General features: G+C 45.8%; 1 protein-coding gene across 1 annotated transcript; it reads right to left on the bottom strand.

The window, feature by feature from the left end:
• Positions 1-1,525: 1,525 nt before the first annotated feature.
• On the bottom strand, positions 1,526-16,278 carry LOC120930946 (transmembrane 4 L6 family member 5-like). Its single transcript, XM_040342078.1, has 3 exons — positions 16,089-16,278; positions 7,488-7,723; positions 1,526-1,747 (listed from the first exon to the last, which is right to left on the bottom strand). The coding sequence occupies exons 1-3, from the start codon at positions 16,229-16,231 to the stop codon at positions 1,743-1,745; spliced, it is 384 nt and encodes a 127-aa protein (XP_040198012.1). The 5' UTR covers positions 16,232-16,278; the 3' UTR covers positions 1,526-1,742.
• Positions 16,279-16,650: the final 372 nt, after the last annotated feature.

The raw sequence follows: 16,650 nt of genomic DNA, 5'->3' as shown, positions 1-16,650 counted from the left end.
TGGGAGATAGGTAAAGGGATGTAGGGAAGGGGAGTGGAGAATCGAGAAGGGTGGTGGATATTGAATGATAGTGGAGGATAGGGTAGAGTGTGGAAGATAGGAAAGAGAGATAAAGGACAGGGAAGGGAGGATGGAGGATATGGTAGGGGGATGGAGAATAGGGTAGGCTGGTGGAATATATGGAAGAGGGATAGAGGACCGGGAAGGAGGTGGAGGATAGGGTAGTGGGTGGAGGATAGGGAAGCAGGGTAGAGGATAGGCAAGAGAGTGGAGTATATGGAAGAGGGATAAAGGACAGGGAAGGGGAAGGAGGATAGGCAAGTGAGGTGGAAGATAGGGTAGGTGGGTGGAAGATAGGGGAAGGGGTTGGAGGATAGGGAAGGGGGTTGGAGCATAAGGAAGCGGCGTTGAGGACAGGGAGGATCGGGAGGGGTGGTGGAGGATCAGGAGGGGTGGTGGAGGATCGGGAGGGGTGGTGGAGGATCTGGAATAGGGGTGGAGGATATGGAACCATGGTGGAGAATAGGGTAGGGGGTGAAGGCTAGGAAAGAGGCATAGAGGACTGGGAACAGGATGTGAAGTATAGGGTAGGCAGGTGGAGTATATGAAAGAGGGATAAATGACAGGTTAGGGAGATGGACGATGGGGTAGGGGGATGGAGGATAGGGAACTGATGTGAAGGATAGGGTAGGGGGTGAAGTGTAATGTAGGGGGTAGAGCAGGGGTCTTCAAACTACGGCCCTCCAGTTGTTCAGGAACTACAATTCCCATCATGCCTAGTCATTTCTGTGAATGTCAGAGTTTTACAATGCCTCATGGGAAGTGTAGTTCTGCAACAGCTGGAGGGCCGTAGTTTGAGGATCCCTGGGGTAGAGGATAGGGTAGATGGGTGGAGTCAAGGGAAGGAGGGTGGAGGATAGGGAAGCAGGATGGAGGATAGGGTAGGGGTGTAGAGCATAGGGTAGTTTGGTGGAGAATAGGGAAGGAGGATGGAGGATAGGATAGTTGGGTGGAGGATAGGGAAGCGGGATGAAGGATAGGGAAGGAGGGTGAAAGATAGAATAGGGGATGGAGGATAGAGAAATGGGGTGAAGATGCTCAGATCAGATTATAAAAGATAAGCTAACGATCATTCTTTCTTTTTGATACACCAGTTCCCACGACTGGTGTACTTTAATCTATTGTTAGGTATTGACATTGTATATATATTATTGTATGTTGCTCTGTATCAGTTCTCATTTAAAATATGCTCAGTTCACGGTGGAGAGATAGAATTAAAGTGGACCTATACTGCAATTCAAAGGGCCCTTGTGTTCTGCAATAAATACAATTTTTTTACATGTGTGCGAGAAGTATCAGAAAAAGGTCTGGTCTTAAAGTGGTTTAAGTGGAACTAAACCCAACAATTTAACGGTTTAAAAAAAGAGTTACATTCCCAGCATCACATTGGTTGTGCTCTCAGCCAAACCGTCAAACCATGAAATGTCTGGTGTCATAACTGATCACAAGTGCAGCACCATGGCAGGCACAGATCAAACAGAGGCCAAGATGGCAGCTTCCATGGCTGAAAAGTATAGGAGGGTTTAGTTCCGCTTTAACAGATGATAATTGGCAGGACACACGGGGCATCATGTATAGATCTAGATACATTTTCTATAGAAACCAGCCCACATCCGGTCTATGTAAAGGGAAAATACAGGTTTATAAGGAAAGTGCTTCCTGCTCCAAGCATTGTCGCTGTATTAACCTGTAATGAGAACACAAACAAACAAAAAGACTATTAAAAATACATTCAAATGAATCAAATGCAAATATTACATTGAAAGCCCACCTGCAAATTAGAACCTTTGTTAGGTTTTTATTGCTGCCTGTACCCCTGATAAGTAGGTATGGGAAGGTTGATCCTCTTTATTTGTCCCGATTATCATTGTCATTATAAAAGAGTTTAGGGAAATCTGATATTTTTAGTTGTCACCAGAACAGGAAGTATGGGGGGAACCTTATGCAGCCAAACTGGCATAATATCTACTTTATATTTGCTACATATTACCATTAACATAGCATAGCTAAAAAAACATTGCTAATTACCTTTTTAGGTGATTTTTACTTTCTGCCTAAAAATCCTTACATGCACCCCCTGCTTTGTAATGTTTAGGAGGGGGCTGTGGAGTAAGGTTTACATACTGTATACGTGAATCCTCCCATTTACTAATATAAATGAAAGGCAAAACATTTGTGCATAGGTATAAAATATAAAGTATAAATACCTTTTTTTCTTTATAAGTGATCACATGATTTTTGTCCTCAGCTGCATAAGGGGCGTGTCTGCACAAGTCTTGGCCATTGGAGGACAGACAGGCTGTTCTCCCAGCACAGCCAGAAATCTGACCACACTGAGATGGAGATGCTCTCATGCTTGGTGTGGTCATTTTAAAATAAGAAAGAAGGGGGACTAGCAGGATCACCAGGTATTTCATACAAAGGAAGCAATGCAAAGAAAACAGATTTTTTTTTTAACGCAAGTGTAACGGGAGGGCCGTGGGACCCAGAAGCTCTTAAAAAGCATTAGCCAGAAAATAATGGACATTTAGGGCCAGATTCACAGTGCAAGTACGCCGGCGTATCTACTGATACACCGGCGTACTTTCAAATTTGCCGCGCCGTATCTTTAGTTTGAAACCAAGATACGACGGCTTTTGGCTTCGATCCGACAGGCGTACGGCTTCGTACGCCTTCGGATCGTAGGTGCAATACTTTGGTGCCCGCTGGGTGGAGTTTGCGTCGTTTTCCGCGTCGGGTATGCTAATTAGATTTTTCCGTCGATCCACGAAGGTACGCGCGGCCGTCGCATTCTCTTACGTCGTCGCTAGTCGGCTTTTCCCGGCGTATAGTTAAAGCTGCTATTTTGTGGTGTATAGATAGACTTGCCATGTTAAAGTATGGCCGTCGTTCCCGCGTCGAATTTAAAAAAAAAATGTTTTTTGCGTAAATCGTCCGTGAATAGGAAAGGACGTAACTCACGTCTAAGTTCAAAAAATGACGTTGGTGCGACGTCATTTCGCGCAAAGCACGGCGGGAAATTTCAAAACGAAGCATGCGTAGTTCAATCGGCGCGGGGACGCGCTTCATTTAAATGAATCACGCCCCCTAGCCGCCCAATTTGAAATACGCGCCGAGAAATACACTACGCCGCCGTAACTTACGGCGCAAAATCTTCCTGGATTCGACTTAGAGCCAGGTAAGATACGGCGGCGTAGCGTATCTCTGATACGCTGCGCCTGGGAAATTCTATGTGAATCTGGCCCTTAGAATATATCTTGGACTACCTGAGATGGGACTATTATGTAATTATTATCCACAATATATTCCAGGATATCTGTGGAGAACTGGTTGCTGTTTGTTGATTCTGAACTCAACAGGTTAATTGAAAGAGTGACTCATTCATAATGTGGGGACACATACTGTTAGGTGTTAATGTCATCAACTTCAGCCACCTGTCTGTCTGGTGTGATGTAAATGAATCTAGGATGGCTTCTGAGGATCTTTCATTGTGGCTTGTGCTAATTGATCCTGTATTGTGTGAAGGTCTATTGATGATAAATGTTTATTGTAAGTCAGCAGACAGCCTAAAGGTCAGGTGGCTGAATTATCAGCTGTAGTTAATTAGCTCATGCAAATTATGTCAGAGCTGGAGCCAGAATGTCTACTAAAAGATGTGTATTGGGGGGGGGGGCTCGTTAGGAACCATTGTGTGATGATGTGGGTGGAGTTGGGTCATTGTTCATTTGGTTACTGCAGTATTCTTTTTGTTTATATAAGAGCCTGCTTCCTCAATAAAGATTGTCTTTTTTTTGTTGAACCTCAAACAGAGCTGTGTCTCGTTAATGGTGGAATTCGTATGGGCCGTGTTTGCCGGATTGTGGAGTGTCGATAGCTGCCTTGGGTTCAGGAATGGAATATCCTAAACGGCTTTAACCCCTGTCCCATTTGGGGTTCCGTTACAGCAAGTACATGGTACATGGTATCAGGAGTATGAAATGTTGGGGTAACATATTATTTTACATAAATGAAATCAATTGACCTGTGTTCAGTATCAAAAAAGAAAATGCGGCACTCATAGTGCACCATGGTGAAAAGTGGGTGTGGTTTACATTGCTCTAACTATTGAGTGTGAATTAAAGGGGTGTGGTTAAACAGAGTCTGAGATGACTTATATAGTGTAAAATGTGGTAATGTGGAATGTACATCGCAGTATACAAGACAAGGGGGCAAAAATGCAAAGTGCAAACCCCCCCCCCCCCATACAGAGGTGGATGAAACCTGCTACACCTCTTCCAGCCCACCCCTTCTTCTGTATAGTATATATTTCCTCAGTATATACCCCCCTCCCTCGGTATGTAGACCCATTTTTTCAGAGCAGACCCCCCTCCTCAGTACAAAACCTCTCTCTCAGTACAGACCCTCCATTAGTACAGACCAATGTAGGCAGGTGCAGTTAGCTAGCCTGCCACTAAGTGGATCTGAGCCAGAATAATGTCTGGTTACAGTAGACAGTGTCATCGGGTGTTAGTCCCCCTTTAGGTAGGGCCCTCCTGCAGTGATGTCATCAGCGACACAGCATTCATATTTAAGCCAAGTTGGGAGGAGCCCTAGTGTAGATTGGGCATGGGAGCCAAGTACCCCACACCTATGTAGGTGTAGTCAGCACAGCCAAGGCCCTGCTCAGGGCAGAAGTCCCAGGAGAGGTGTACAAAGTTCAGTATAAGCAACTGCATCAAGTCTGTCTCTAGAACTACTAAAGGAGAGTTGTGAGCTGAATGCCTAAACCTGATGGGCAAGTCAGGGCCCCCTGAGATGACTCTGGGACCAGGAGAGTAATTGCAGGAAGCATACCCGGCTGGGTAGAGATATTGATTGGGATTTGGAAGGAGAGACTGTTAGAGGGAGATGACGGCTCCAAGTGCTGCATATGCTTTCATGCGTGACTGCTGTGGATCGTCCACTAAATGTAATGTCAAGTGGCTCTAGAATGTACTATATGTCAATGTGATTGTTATGCCATTTCCTGAGTACCATCAATCAAGTACAACAACCTTATTCATTCCTTTTTAAGGATATAAACATCAACTGCAGAGAATGTCGTGTGGAGGCCTCAGGCATGGAGTGGGTACAATATGAAGGAGGGTTAGTGTTAGGTGGGATAGTGTTCTAGCAAAAGGACAGGAGCAGGGCAGGGACTTGTGCTTTTGGCACCATTACTAGCCAATTGCAAAACCCCTCTTACACCTCTCCTTCAATATAGGCCCCCTTTCAGCCCACCTGTGCCCCCCTGACTCCCCCATACCGTGCCAACTGACCCCCCTGTACCATGCCTTCCTAAAACCCTCACACCATGCCTTCCTGTACATTGCTCTGCTGACCCCCTGTCCTGCTCACCCATGTCCACTGCCCTACCTTTCCTTGTAAACTGCCCCCTGACCCCTGTGCACTGCCCTACCTACTACTGACCTCTGTACACTGCCCTACCTACTACTGACCTCTGTACACTGCCCTACCAACTACTGACCTATGTACATTGCCCTACATACTACTGACCTATGTACACTGCCCTACATACTACTGCCCTCTGTACACTGACCTACCAACTACTGACCTCTATACACTGCCCTACATACTACTGACCTCTGTACACTGTCCTATCTACCAGTGGCGGTGCGTCCATAGTGGGTGCAGGAGAGCCATCCCCTCTCTCCTGCACCGTCACTTAACAATACATAGATTTATGCATCGCATGAATTTATGTGTTGTCACCGCTGCCACCCACTATTCAGGTGGCCGGCCCCCTGTTGAGCGCCGGCCATCTGAATAACAGCGGTGGGTGTGAATGAGAAATGTGTAGAGCAGTCAGCTCTACATGGCTCCTAGTTGGTGCACAGGCGCCGTATAGAGCCGACTCGCAGTTCGGCTACTTTCGGAAACTCGTGACGCGCCTTATCCGCCGAGGGGAAGTTTTTCTCAAGATGTCAATCATCTGGGCGAAGTCCCACATGACACTGCGCCTCTGCATAGGAACGCCTACTCCCGCGGGAGTGAGAACCCGGAAGCCAGGTGGAAAATTGCAATAATACGGTATGTACAGCAAAAAAAAAATAAACAAACAGCATACTGTAAATGTTGGAAGTATGCAGAATGTAATGTTATATACATGTTTTTAGGGTGAACCTCCGCTTTAACTAATGGAAAAATCCATCAGATCGTTCTCATCGGATTGACCAATCGTGTGTACAGGGCATAAGAATCAGCCATGATACTTTCTCCTTAGAAACATCTCAAATGTAAGAAATATTTTTATTCCAAATTAGTTTAGTTTTTTTTTTGTGCTGTGTGAATGTGAACGCATAACATAATATACCCTTTAAGGGGTGTGTTGGATACCTGAGTCTCCCTCAATGTGTTTTGATTCAGGCCAATACATCACTACAGGACACAGTAGGTTGAATAACAACGTCTAGTAGGTACGGTTTGGACCTGCTGATTGGCCACTAATCATAAACTCCCTCTGACTCAGAAGTCCCGCTCAACCAGCGAGGGCTCCAGTAGTGTGGGGAGGTGATGAGGGTAACTGTCCCCCTGCCAGTGGGGATGGGATTTGCCCCGAATATACAAAGTAACATTGGGGTGGATTCAGTAAGCAATTGCGTCTGCGTAACCATAGTTACGCAGCGCAATTGCTTAGTTACGCCGGCGTAACGACTTTTCTGTATTCAGAAAGCTTGTTACGCCGACTGCAGCCTAAGATATGACTGGCATAAGGCTCTTATGCCGTCGTATCATAGGCTGCATTCTTACGATGGCCGCTAGGTGGCGTTCCCATAGTGGTCAGCGTAGAGTATGCATATTGCATACTCACGCCGATTTACCCTATGCGCGCCCTGTGTACGCATTTTGCGTCGTTTACGTTTGCCGGGTTCCGCATAAGGCTGCTCCTGCTATTAGCAGGGGCAGCCAATGCTAAGTATACCCGTCGTTCCCGCGTGGCGATGTTTGAAAATTACGTCGTTTGCGTAAGTGAATCGTGAATGGCGCTGGACGCCATTTACGTTCACGTTGAAGCAAATGACGTTCCTTGCGACGTCATTTGCCGCAATGCACGTCGGGAAAGTTTCCCGACGGAGCATGCGCACTAAGTTTCGGCGCGGGAACGCGCCTAATTTAAATGATCCACGCCCCATACGGGATCATTTAAATTACGCGCCCTTACGCCGGGCAGTTTTAGGGAGCGCCCGCGCAAATTACGTAGCTACTGCTTCCTGAATGAAGCGTAGCGCAGGTAATTTACGGAGGCGCAGCGTTAAAACGGTACGCTGCTCCTCCGTAAGAGGGCGCAAGTCGTACCTGAATCCACCCCATTGTCTCTTTAATCTGGCTGAAATGGTCAACACAGACAGTTTTTTTTTATGGCTTGGTGATAAATAACAAATTCTTACATTTGTATTCTTTCTTTTCATCTTCCATCATGTCCTTATAGTCGTCATCATCCTTGTTCCTACAGGTTCCACAGATGAGACCAAATAGACCGTTGAACAACTGGACGGCGCCCAGGATGACCTCAATGGAACTCGCTGCTATCAAGATAGAGAAAAAGATGACGTTGAACCCAACCACATTAGGAGGTGCCACACACGTGTCCCACAATTCTGGGTGGAAGAGGTAGATTTCATTGCTGGAAAAAAAAAAAAGAGAGATGGATTGGTATGTTATTTCCCAAATTTAGAGAGCTCCAACGTGTTAATGAACTGACAGAGTACAGATCAAAACAAGAATACTCCGAGGAGATTCGTAACTTAAACTGATACAGAGGGTGGGATGGTTAAGTATGGCGCGCACGCTGACCTAACATACCCCACTAGGTCCGCCATTATCTCAGACGTGATAGGGAATTAGATTGGTGAAGTGCTGGATCCCTGACATTGGAGGGGGAAGTCCTAACTGGGTCTGGGAACTTTCAGGATTTAACTATCTGGTGTGCAGGGGCCTATGTTGACTCTTAAAAAACCATAGGAAAAAGAACGGCAAGCTATTTTTAAATATCAGATATCATTTGTCATTATTTGTTTTAAAAAAATCAATGTGGTTTAGGGGGTCAGAGAGGCTACCTTTATCAAGTCTTAAAGGGTTTGTTTTACCAAACAAATTACTATGTAGGTAAGAGGCACCTGTAGATAAATACTAAGGGCCAGATTCTCGTAGATCGGCGTAAATTTGTGCGGGCGTAGCGTATCCTATTTACGTTACGCCTCCGCAACTTAGACGGGCAAGTGCTGTATTCTCAAAGCACTTGCTCCGTAAGTTGCGGCAGCGTAGCGTAAATAGGCCGGCGTAAGCCCGCCTAATTCAAATGTGGAACAGGGGGGCGTGTTTTATGTAAATAACTTGTAAATAACTTGTGACCCGACGTGATTGACGCCGTCTGTGGAATATCCCTGTGTGCATTGCTCCAAACTACGCCGCAAGGATGTATTGGTTTAGACGTGAACGTAAATGACGTCCAGCCCTATTCGCGAACGACTTACGCGAACGACGTAACATTTTCAAAATTCAACGCGGGAACAACGTCCATACTTAACATTGGTACGCCGCATGTACGCTTCATATAGCAGGGGTAACTTTACGCCAGGAAAAGCCTAACGTAAACGGCGTATCTGTACTGCGTCGGCCGGGCGTACGTTCGTGAATTCGCGTATCTAGCTGATTTACATATTTCTAGGCGTAAATCAGCGTACACGCCCCTAGCGGCCAGCGTAAATATGCAGTTAAGATCCGACGGCGTATTAGACTTACGCCGGTCGGATCTAATAGAAATCTATGCGTAACTGATTCTAAGAATCAGGCGCATAGATACGACCGCCCAGACTCAGAGATACGACGGCGTATCTGGAGATACGCCGTCGTATCTCCTTTGAGAATCTGGCCCTTACTGTGCAACTTTGCGTTAAGTTGAATAATGAATAATGCCTTTGCCATACCAGGGGTGGGGAACCTGTGGCCCGCGGGCCGCTTGCGGCCCGCGAGATCATTCCATCCGGCCCCCCATGGGATCGTAAAACAGCGCCGCCGATTGTCACTATGGAGCGGAGTAAATGTATTGCTAAATGCACTGACAATGAATGAATGATCATGGCGATCATTCATTCATTGTCCGTGTGTTTAGCAATACATTTACTCCGCTCCTGCGGCCCGCCCCAGTTAGCCAGCGCCAGCCTCCAGCCAATAGGATCATTGTACTGCAGCTGATGAGCTGCTCCCCTTCGTTTACAGCCCCGCCCGGCGGCGGCGCCCGTCCAGGCGGCGTGACGTCACTCACAGCGGGCGGGGATTCTCATTCAAGGCTGGCTGGGATGGCACTGATGGGAGGAGCTTAAAAAGGACGAGCCAGCGCCACCGACGAGGAACCATTTCTAAGCAGCAAGTAAGCCATAAATATTATGCTGACGGCATCATGACATACGGTGTATTTTTTTAATATGCAGCATAGCGGCGGGGGGAGGGGGGGTAAATGTCCCGCACAGTGCACAGGACATTAATACATAAGTTAACATGACCAGTGCAGGACATTTACCCCCCCCCCCCCACATGCTGCATATTAAAAAGATCATATTCATCATATTTACATTTGAAAAATATTAAATGTAAATATGATGAATATGCTCTTTTTAATATGCAGCATGTGGGGGGGGGGGGGGTAAATGTCCTGCACTGGTCATGGTAAGTTATGTATTAATGTCCTGTGCACTGTGCAGGACATTTACCCCCCTCCCCCCGCCGCTATGCTGCATATTAAAAAAATCACAGACAGTCATCAAAGTTAATAATCTTCAGACTGCATCATTCTGTATTATGCAGTCTGAAGATTATTAACTGTGATGACGGTCTGTGATTTTTTTAATATTCAGCATGGCGGCGGGGGGTAAATGTCCTACCTACACAGTTGCACTGGTCATAGTAACTCATGTATTAATGTCCTGCACTGTGAGTTACCATGACCAGTGCAGGACATTTACACCCTCCCCCCATGCTGCATATTAAAAAAAAAATCACAATGTCATTAGGGGAAAGTTCTTATCTTTATTCAGCAGTTCTGAGTCCCGACAATCTAATCTCCCCACGTCCTCTTCTATACAGATACCCTGTCTGAGTAATGCAATTGCCGAGAACCTCTGCACAAGGATTACTCCAACCTGAGCCCGAAAATCATCAAATAGTCCCTGCAGAGTAATCCTTGTGCTGCTGATCCCGGCAATTACATTACTCAGTGTATCTGTATAGAAGAGGACATTGGGGCTCAGATTAAATTGTCGGAACTGCTGTATAAGGATAAGAACTTTCCCCTACCAACTTTAACTACTAATGTTCTTCCACCAGCTAAGCCACAGTACAGTTTGAATCATGTGTCCGGGTAGAAGGTGGAAGGAGACCCGGACACATGATTCAAACCCCGTACTGTCCTGGTCAATCCCGTACAGGTGGCAACCCTAGGTAAATGTCCTGCACTGGTCAATGGTCATGGTGACTCATGTATTATTGTCCTGCACAGTGCAGGGTGCTGTGTAATGTAAAGGGGTCTAGTGATGCAGGGTGCTGTGTAATGTAATAGGGGTCCAGTGATGCAGGGTGCTGTGTAATATAAAGGGGTCCAGTGATGCAGGGGGCTGTGTAATGTAAAGGGGTCCAGTGATGCAGGGTGCTGTGTAATGTAATAGGGGTCCAGTGATGCAGGGTGCTGTGTAATATAAAGGGGTCCAGTGATGCAGGGTGCTGTGTAATGTAATAGGGGTCCAGTGATGCAGGGTGCTGTGTAATATAAAGGGGTCCAGTGATGCAGGGGGCTGTGTAATGTAAAGGGGTCCAGTGATGCAGGGTGCTGTGTAATATAAAGGGGTCCAGTGATGCAGGGTGCTGTGTAATGTAAAGGGGTCCAGTGATGCAGGGTGCTGTGTAATGTAAAGGGGTCCAGAGGTGCAGGGTGCTGTGTAATGTAAAGGGGTCCAGAGGTGCAGGGTGCTGTGTAATGTAAAGGGGGCCAGTGGTACAGGGTGCTGTGTAATGTAAAGGGGTCCAGTGATGCAGGGTGCTGTGTAATGTAAAGGGGTCCAGAGGTGCAGGGTGCTGTGTAATGTAAAGGGGGCCAGTGATGCAGGGTGCTGTGTAATGTAAAGGGGTCCAGTGATGCAGGGTGCTGTGTGATGTAAAGGGGTCCAGTGATGCAGGGTGCTGTGTAATGTAAAGGGGTCTAGTGATGCAGGGTGCTGTGTAATGTAAAGGGGTCCAGAGGTGCAAGGTGCTGTGTAATGTAAAGGGGTCCAGTGATGCAGGGTGCTGTGTAATGTAAAGGGGTCCAGTGATGCAGGGGGGGGGGACACGTTTAATCCCCGCTTTAACAGGCTAATTTTTCAGTTGATCATTTTGTACGGCCCCCGAATGATGTTACAAAAATCCAAATGGCCCTTGGCAGAAAAAAGGTTCCCCACCCCTGGTGTAGGAAATGTACTTACCTCCAGAAGCCTGGCTAAAAAACTTCCAGATGATGCCTTGCTGCTAGCAGTCCCATACTGTCCTATTTCCCCATGTAGAGCACACACAGCCAGTCACACAGCATTTTCTTCATTCTTCCACTGTCTAAGAAAACCGTCCAGGAGTTTGTTTTGGGGTTTTTGTTGGGAACAATGAACTGGGATAGGGAGAGAGAGCATGGGATACCCCGACACTATAGAACTGGATAACTTCAGGACACTTCAATTTCCGGCTACACTGCACAGAACTGCTGGCTGTACTGTACAAACTGCTGAATGTCCCACAGGATCTCTTATGCTGTTGGTGACCCGTACTCCTTACAGGGGGTTAAAAGCTACACACTTTTTCTCCAGCACGGAGCGTCAACTACTCACTTAGCCACAGGATCATTGGTTGCCTCCTGCCGATATCCACTAGACATGCGCACACTGAAATATTTCGTTTTGGAATTTCGTTTTCGTCCGAAAAATGTATTTATTTAGTTACTCCTGAAATTTTGTTTTTATCTATTTTGTTTCGTAAAAAAATGCATTCGTCCGAAAATCTGAATTAGGTAAGGTCGAATCTGTCATTGAAGGCTTATGGTGTCCGTCGAATGTTCTAAGAAGATTCGACGGAGCAGCTAAACTGTACGACGTTGTAATTGTAAATTTCCGGTCGAATGTTCCGCCTACAAGCTATAGAAGAATTCTAATGTTATATGACACTAGTAATAATTATATTTATAAATTATTATTACTAGTCAACCAACATTCAAATTCTTCTATAGCCTATGGGCCGAGCATTTGACCGGAAATCTAAGATTGCGGCGTCGTACAGTTTAGCTGCTTGTCAAATCTTCTTAGAACTTCTTAGAACAGACACCATAAGCCTTCAATGACAAATTTGACGTTTGTATGTTTTTCGCTGCTTCGTCGAATCTTCGTTGTTCATGTCGAATGGTCTACCCCAACGCTGTCTCTATAATGTTTCTCTCTATGTCGAATCTTTCCTCTCTATGTAGAATAATCTTGGACTAATAGAGTTAAGGTTAGGCACATTCGACCACAGGTTCGATAGACACAGATTGTTATTGTCAGCGTCATGTCAAATCTCCTATCTATATCGAACTGTTGTAGCAACGAAAACGAAAATAAAGCATTGTTTTATGTCGGATCTTTTCGGATTTCAAATTTTGCACGTTCGTTTTCATTTGTTAAAACGATAACGAAAATAGCCGAGATTTGGACGAAAACTAATGCACATGTCTAATATTCACTAGGATCTTCTTAGTGAAGAAGATGAAGTCTTACACCACTATAGGACAACTGGACTCGGTCCCACCATCTTCCTCTTGGCTCTCTACAGGAAGCTTTTTCAGACCCAACTTGATCCCTGGCCTTTAACTTGCGTATAGGCCCCCAGCTAAGCCTAGCTGGGACCTCAATGTCTTCACAAAGGCTTCTCTAGCACTCCTGTCCCAAGGGGAATAGTCCCTGCACAGGGGTCTCCTCATGCAGGACTGGACTCAGGAACACTGCACAGGCCTCAGACTATTTAATTCATGGGGGCTCTTTCTGCCTCCTGGGCACACCTCCCTGGGGATGGGCTACAGTCCCATAAATATTCAGGCTGCTTGCTCTGGCCTTCCTCCCAATATACTTTGAGAATCCTCTAAAAGACGGGGAAGCAACTGAACAGCAGCCTGTGAAACACTGAGCAGCCCTAGATAATCAACCCTGATTACAGAGGAGCTAGCCAAATTTTCCTAACAGCCTACACTACAATTGGAGCGCTCTACATTAGGACGTCATAATTCAGTAGGAAGACCCGAAAAGATGGAAGCACCAGTGATTAATTGGAGCGTTTGCACCGCGCCACTGGAGGGGATCGATTGGCAGGTTTGCCTGCTATAATGTTCTTTTTTTTTTTTTATTATTCTTTATTTATATAAGAAAGGAGTCAGTGAATACATTGCCACTTCACATTACATCTTATACATACATATTTTCTTCTAGCCTCATTTTTAAGCACATTTAACAAACTTAATATATCTTCATGTTTTTTTTGTACATCTATATATGTGGCATTACCCAGAAATATCTCCGTATTCCCCCTTTCTCTCTTCAGCCAGAACTCTCCCTTAACTTCATGTTCCAAGAGGAAGGGAAATCTCACCCTATCTTTACTCCATGTATTCTCTATTCCTCCCTTCTATTTTATCCTTTTGCAAAATACCCCTAAACACAAGTCAACCCCAACCCCCCCCCCCCCCTTCCGCCTTCCCAGAGGGTACGAGCGACCTCCATACTTATAGAATTCATAGAATGTGTATTATTCATACCTATAATTCCTTGCCAGGTGGGCCTCTCCCCCCGGGGGTTATTCCCCAACATTCTCCTGCCCTCTTCTGAGTATATGAATAAATCCCAGGCTGCCCATATTTTACTGCTTTTTTTCTATTTTAACCCGAGAGTAGTAAATCCTCCATGGCCCCAACTTTTCTGACCCTATTAAGCCACGATTCACTTAGGCCTCGTACAGACGAGAGGATTTCCGCTGGAAACGGTCCGCCGGACCGTTTCCAGCGGACATTCCTCCTCCGGATTTTGATCTGATGGCTTGTACACACCATCAGATCAAAATCCGCGCGGAAAACATCCGCGGTCACGTGTCGCGACGTGTCCGTGCCGTCGCCGCGATGATGACGCGGCGACGTGCGCGACGCTGGAAGGTAAATTCTTCCACGCATGCGTCGAATCATTCCGACGCATGCGAGGGATGGGGATCGGACGGACTTATCCGGTGAGTCTGTACAGACGACCGGATAAGTCCGAGGGACAGGATTCCAGCGGATAGATTTCTTAGCATGCTAAGAAATGTTTATCCGCTGGGAATCCGTCGGCTGGACAAATGTCCGCCGAAAATTGTCCGCTCGGGCCTACACACGACCGGATCTATCCGCTGGAACTGATCCGCGGATAAATCCCAGCGGATAGATCCGGTCGTGTGTACGGGGCCTTAGAGTTTTTCCAACAGAAGGAAACACAAGCCTTGGCGGCATTGACTAAATGACACAGCACCAAGTTTTTATAAGTCTGTACGGGGATTTCTGAGCAATGTAGCAAGAAAAAAGCGGGATCGTCTGGAATTGGGAAAACAGTAAATTTTTGAGAGATCCTCCAGCTGGTACGATCTGATCTTTGAACACGAACAGAATATATGGATTAAATTCCCCTGCTCCTCAATACATCGCCAGCAGCGAATTATGAAAATTTACGGAACCTTGACGGGGTAGAATACCATCTCGTCAATAATTTATAATTAGATTCCTGAAACCACGTGCAGATCAATGAGTTCAAGGAGAGGTAAATTAAGTGAAAGTCTTATTAAAGTGGAGGTTCACCCAAAATATACATTTTTAACATGAGATTGAGGCTAAATTTAGTAAGCAGAATCGGATGTTTTTTTTAAAATGAATGTAGTACTTACCGTTTTAGAGATCGATGTTCTCCCGCCGCTTCCGGGTATGGGCTGCGGGACTGGGCGTTCCTATTTGATTGACAGCCTTCCGACGGTCGCATACAGCGCGTCACGAGTTCCCGAATGTAGCCGAACGTCGGTGCGCAGGCGCCGTATAGAGCCGCACCGACGTTCGGCTTCTTTCGGCAACTGGTGACGCGCTGTATGCGACCGTCGGAAGGCTGTCAATCAAATAGGAACGCCCAGTCCCGAAGATCATACCCGGAAGCGGCGGGAGAACATCGATCTCTAAAACGGTAAGTACTGCATTCATTTTAAAAAGAACACCCGATTCTGCTTACTAAAATTAGCCTCAATCTAATGTTAAAACATTTTTTTCGGGTGAACTCCCGCTTTAAGTTTTTTCTCCTACTTTCTAATCCCAGGTATCTCAAAATCCTCTGAGGGAGCAATTAACAACGCATACATTTTAGATATCGTCCAAGGTAAGGGTTCTTTCTCTTCGCAATATAGTTCAAAAATCGTTGGTTGACGTTGATAATTTGTCGCTGGTCCCAGCGACCCAAAAAAATTGCATAACTGTAATGCCTGCCAAAATTTTTATTTGAATCAACCCCCCAGTGTCAATGAAGCAACTGTGGGCCAGGTCTCAGAGTGCAAAAAGTGTGATGCCTGAGTACAACCCTTCTCCAGTAGCTTGTTTTAACGCCCCTGATCCCACCCCTGGACTAAAGCTAGGGTTTCCCAATATGGGAAACAATGGTGATTGTGTCGATGAGTATCTAGAATTCCGACAGATTCTTGAGCCTATTCGCACGGTAGGGCCTATAGTAGGATGCGTTTTAAGAGAGTTTGGTAATGTTGCGTAGCACCACAATAATGTTCTAATATCTTGTACATATTAGTACATTATGGCAATAAGCTCCTTGCACAAAGTCAATGATAAAGACCACAAAGAAATTTAAAAAGCAAGTGAGTGATGCATCTCTCCTAACTGAAATTTACAATTTTGGGAGAACTGACCTTTTAAAAAGCCAAAAATATATGGGACTTACTTCTGTTTAATCAGTGGGTTCTCAAATGGGCGACCCCAGATCAGGGAGGTACTGATGGTGGGTACTGGGGAGCCAGTAGTATTCGTCTCTACACGGTCATAATACTGACAGACTGGTCCACGGTGTAATCCCACAACAGACATTGTTAGGCAGAATAGTGATCCACAGAGTACAATAGCTGCACCCAGGATGGTCAGGAACATCTGGAGAGACAATGAACAAAGAGGCTGAGGGTTACCATGAGCAAATCTAATGCCGCATACACACGATCATTTTTCAGCATGAAAAAAAATACGTTTTTCGGCATGTAGAAAAAACTTATTTTTTTCCAACTTCATCATTACAACGACGTTGCCCACACATCACCGTTTTTAAAAAATGATCTAGCAAAGCGCGGTGATGTACAACACGTACGACGGCACTATAAAGGGGAAGTTCCATGCGGATGGCGCCACCCTTGGGGCTGCTTTAGCTGATTTCCTGTTAGTAAAAGATGATTTGTGCTTTTCTGTCTGTTACAGCGTGATGAATGTGCTTACTCCATTATGAACGGTAGTTTGAC

The sequence above is a fragment of the Rana temporaria genome, chromosome 3 (genome assembly GCF_905171775.1).
Source record: "Rana temporaria chromosome 3, aRanTem1.1, whole genome shotgun sequence".
Classification (NCBI taxonomy): domain Eukaryota; kingdom Metazoa; phylum Chordata; class Amphibia; order Anura; family Ranidae; genus Rana; species Rana temporaria.
The sequence above is the reverse complement of the archived record's forward strand: the minus strand, read 5'-3'. Positions and strand labels throughout refer to the sequence as shown.

Excerpts from the sequence above, each read along its gene's own strand:
- LOC120930946 (XM_040342078.1), bottom strand. The coding sequence starts at position 16,231 with ATGTCTGTTGTGGGATTACACCGTGGACCAGTCTGTCAGTATTATGAC. Across the intron at positions 7,724-16,088 it reads AACCCACTGATTAAACAGAA|CAATGAAATCTACCTCTTCC; the intron begins GTAAGTCCCATA and ends TTTTTTTTCCAG.